Below are 3,184 nucleotides of genomic sequence, written 5' to 3' on the forward strand. Positions count from 1 at the left end.
AAGAGAGCGTCGCAGGGGCATCTGCAACTTCAGCGCTCCCCTTCGTGTCTCTCTCCTCCGCTGTCTCCCCGCTATCAGCAGGCCGAGCTGCAGCACCAGTAGAAGCATCATTTGCTGCTGCTGGTGCTGCTGCTGCTCCTGCTGCTGCTGGTGCTGCTGCTGCTGAACGCCCTCCAGCTGAAGTCTCTGCTGCAAGCTTTGCTGCATGCACTTCTATTTGCGTCTGAGTGGGTACGACGCCCTCAGAAGACACTCGCTGCCGATACCACAGCGCCAATGCATGCGCAATCTCCGCCCCAAACGTCTGCAGCAGCAGCAGCAGCAGCAGCAGCAGCAGCAGCAAAAGCAGCAAAAGCAATAAATGGAGAAGCAAAGTAGCGGCGAAGAGCAATGATCAACTCGCAGCAAAACAAAAAATAAACAAAAAATAAATAAATAATGATGAACAAATAAGTAAATGTATAAATGTATAAATAAATTTATATAAATAAATAAATAAATAAATAAAAGAGTCATGAAGAAAGAAAATAAACAAACAAAAATACCTGAGCTGAGAAGGTCTTGCAGTGTACGGCGCCCCCACAGCGGTATTTAACTCGCCACTCCTGCGGTGTACGTACACCCGAAAACAAACAAATACAACAATCGCACAGTCAGCAGCAGCAGCAAATCAGCAGCAGCAGCATAGCAGCAGCAGCAACAAATCAGCAGGCTGCACACCCATGGGGGTAGCAGCAGCCCCCAAACGTCAGGTATTAACACCAGCAGCAAACAAAGACAGCAACAACAGCAGCAACTGCAACAGCAGCAAATCAGCAGCAGCAAATCAGCAGCAGCAGCAGCAACAGAGGCCTTACTTGTGTCTGGGGCCGGTAATGTAGAGACTTCGGGAGGAGAGTCGGCTTCTTCAGAGAGAAAATTGTCTTAGATCCCCGGCAACTATCAAATTGCTGCTGCTGCTGCTGCTGCTGCTGCTGCTCATCCTGGTGCCGCTTCTCAACCTGGGCTTCACCCTCCTCATGTTCAGTGGCTTGCTCGTGCTGCTGCTGCTGCTGCTGCTCCTGCTGCTGCTGCTGCAGCAGCAGGTGGTCTGTGTGCGGGTTTTGCTGTACATGCCCTTCTTTTGCTTCGAGGGGAGCAGCAGCAACAACTGCCAGCGTCGGCCCCTTCATCTTGCGGCTGCGCCTCGAGAGAGATATGAATTGTTAATGGGCCATCGATTGCTGCTGCTGCTGCTGCTGCTGCAGCAGCAGTGCTGCAGCAGACGCTGCAGTTGCTGCTCCTGCGATCGGGCGTGATAATCTTTCCGCTCCTGTCCTTGCTGCTACTGGTACTGCTGCTGTTGCTGCTGTTGCTGCTGCTGCTGCTGCTGCCCTTGCTCCTGTGACAACCACTACTATTACTACTGCTATTACTATGACTGCTACTTCTGCTGCTTCTGCTGCTTCCGCCTTTATTGCTGCTGCTGCTGCTTGAAGTCTTGTGCGTGTTGGGAAGACAGTCGGACGCTTGAGTTAATGAATAAGGAGAAGCTGTGCAGGGGGAGACGAATCAATAAAACTGCAGCACAAGCTACTGCTGGGGCAGCTGCTGTTGATGCTGCTGCTGTTGCTGCTGCTGCTGCTGCTGTTACTGCTGCTGCTACTGCTTGTTGCTGCTGGTTCGTTTCAGCAGCATCAGAGCCTGGGGGCCCTTGGCGGTGGAGCCCAAGCTAAAGGAGCGGTGAATGAAGCGCTTGCTGAGTGTGTCTTCTATGAGGAAGGAGGGAAGAGTGACGGAGTTGGCGACAGCTGGATGCTCCTGCTGCTGCTGCTGCTGCTCTGCTGCTGCAGTGCTGCTGCTGCTATGCTGCTGCAGTGCTGCTGCTGCAGCTACCGCCTTCGATGTACAGGTGTGCTCGGGAAGGGGAGACGGCGCGCGGGGGGGAGAGGCACCTAACTGCATTAAATGAAAAAGAAAAAGCATTTATATTGCAAAATATAACTGAAGAAAAAACAAAGAAACAGCTCATTCATCATAAAAGAAAATACTTTTGTTTGTTGTGGGGGTCTTAACATCTGGCTGCTATGCTCGGCAACAGACGTCCTTCGTTCGGGTGTACGTACATACACCCCAGCTCCCCTCCTCTTACCTTCTGTGTTAATAATGCTTTTGTTTGATTATTTGCTTTAATTATAGTATTATATTTTAAATTAATTTATTATTCTCCATATTATTTCCCAATATATACCCCTTAACAGCTCCCCCCGAGCCGCGCCCCTGCATCGCCCGTGCGCGACAGGGGGACCGAAGCTTCTGACTTCCTTCGTTCTTCTGCTTTACAGTTCAAAGTATTTTAGTTTTTATTAAAGTCAAAAGCAGCAGAAACTGCCGGGTGCTTGCCCCAAGCACACAACTCCGAGGGAAGTAGTATAACCAAACCCTAAGTAGTTACAGGGGGGACATCGTATGCTACAAAGTAGAAAAAATACAACAGAATCCAGCTAAGCAGCTGATACACTGCGAGCCCCCAGCCACTCTGAGCGTTGCTGCAGCTATGCCTGAGTTGGTGCCGTGAAGAAGCTGCTTGTTCTCCTTTGGAGTACATCATTGTGTTACAACTCTTACAGCAAGACACCCGTACATACAACAGGGTTTAGGCCTCTTATTGCTGCATGCACTGACTCTATAGGAAGCTATTAAGTAATCTTCACTTAAATATAGGCATACTTGTCCACAAAGGGTGTAACGCTCTGCATTAAGTGTATGCACTTAATGTATCTGCTTAAAATGCATGCACATCAATTTGCATGCATCATAAAGACTAACGGCAACGTCAGTGTTATAAAATTGTCCACAGCTTAGTGCATGCATATAGTGAGGCTTTGCTGCACCTGCTTCTCCATCTGCTGTGCAGGAGGAGGTGCAGCAAAGTGTGCAGCATCTTCGTTTAAGAGTTAATATACCTCTACACTCGTTCTAATTACTTATAGATTAGAAGAAGGGGGTAAATGCTTCTTTTCGTGGACTCTTCTTTAAAGCAAGTTGACATTATTGCACCTCACAACAGCCCTGTGCATGCAGCAAAGACAAACAAATGATAATATGCTTATACCCTACCCTCAACACCATCCCCCGCCTGTTGCACACACGCTCTTGTAGGCGTGTATGCTGAGCAAAGGATGAGAGAGTTGAGGTGGCAGCT

The 3,184-nt window shown here is 49.1% G+C and overlaps 1 protein-coding gene across 1 annotated transcript in view; it reads right to left on the reverse strand.

The window, feature by feature from the left end:
• The window catches only part of EAH_00018980 (hypothetical protein, conserved), a gene marked incomplete at both ends in the record, with an annotated part of 5,579 nt that extends 4,407 nt beyond the window's left edge, over positions 1-1,172 (reverse strand). Inside the window, 2 exons of the mRNA XM_013397395.1 lie at positions 1-304; positions 858-1,172. The exon at positions 1-304 is cut by the window's left edge and continues 842 nt beyond it. Of these exons, the coding sequence (XP_013252849.1) occupies positions 1-304; positions 858-1,172 (619 nt within the window). The remainder of the gene's footprint in view (positions 305-857) is intronic.
• Positions 1,173-3,184: the final 2,012 nt, after the last annotated feature.

Source organism: Eimeria acervulina, genomic scaffold, assembly GCF_000499425.1.
Source record: "Eimeria acervulina Houghton genomic scaffold, Eah_scaff126, whole genome shotgun sequence".
NCBI lineage: Eukaryota > Apicomplexa > Conoidasida > Eucoccidiorida > Eimeriidae > Eimeria > Eimeria acervulina.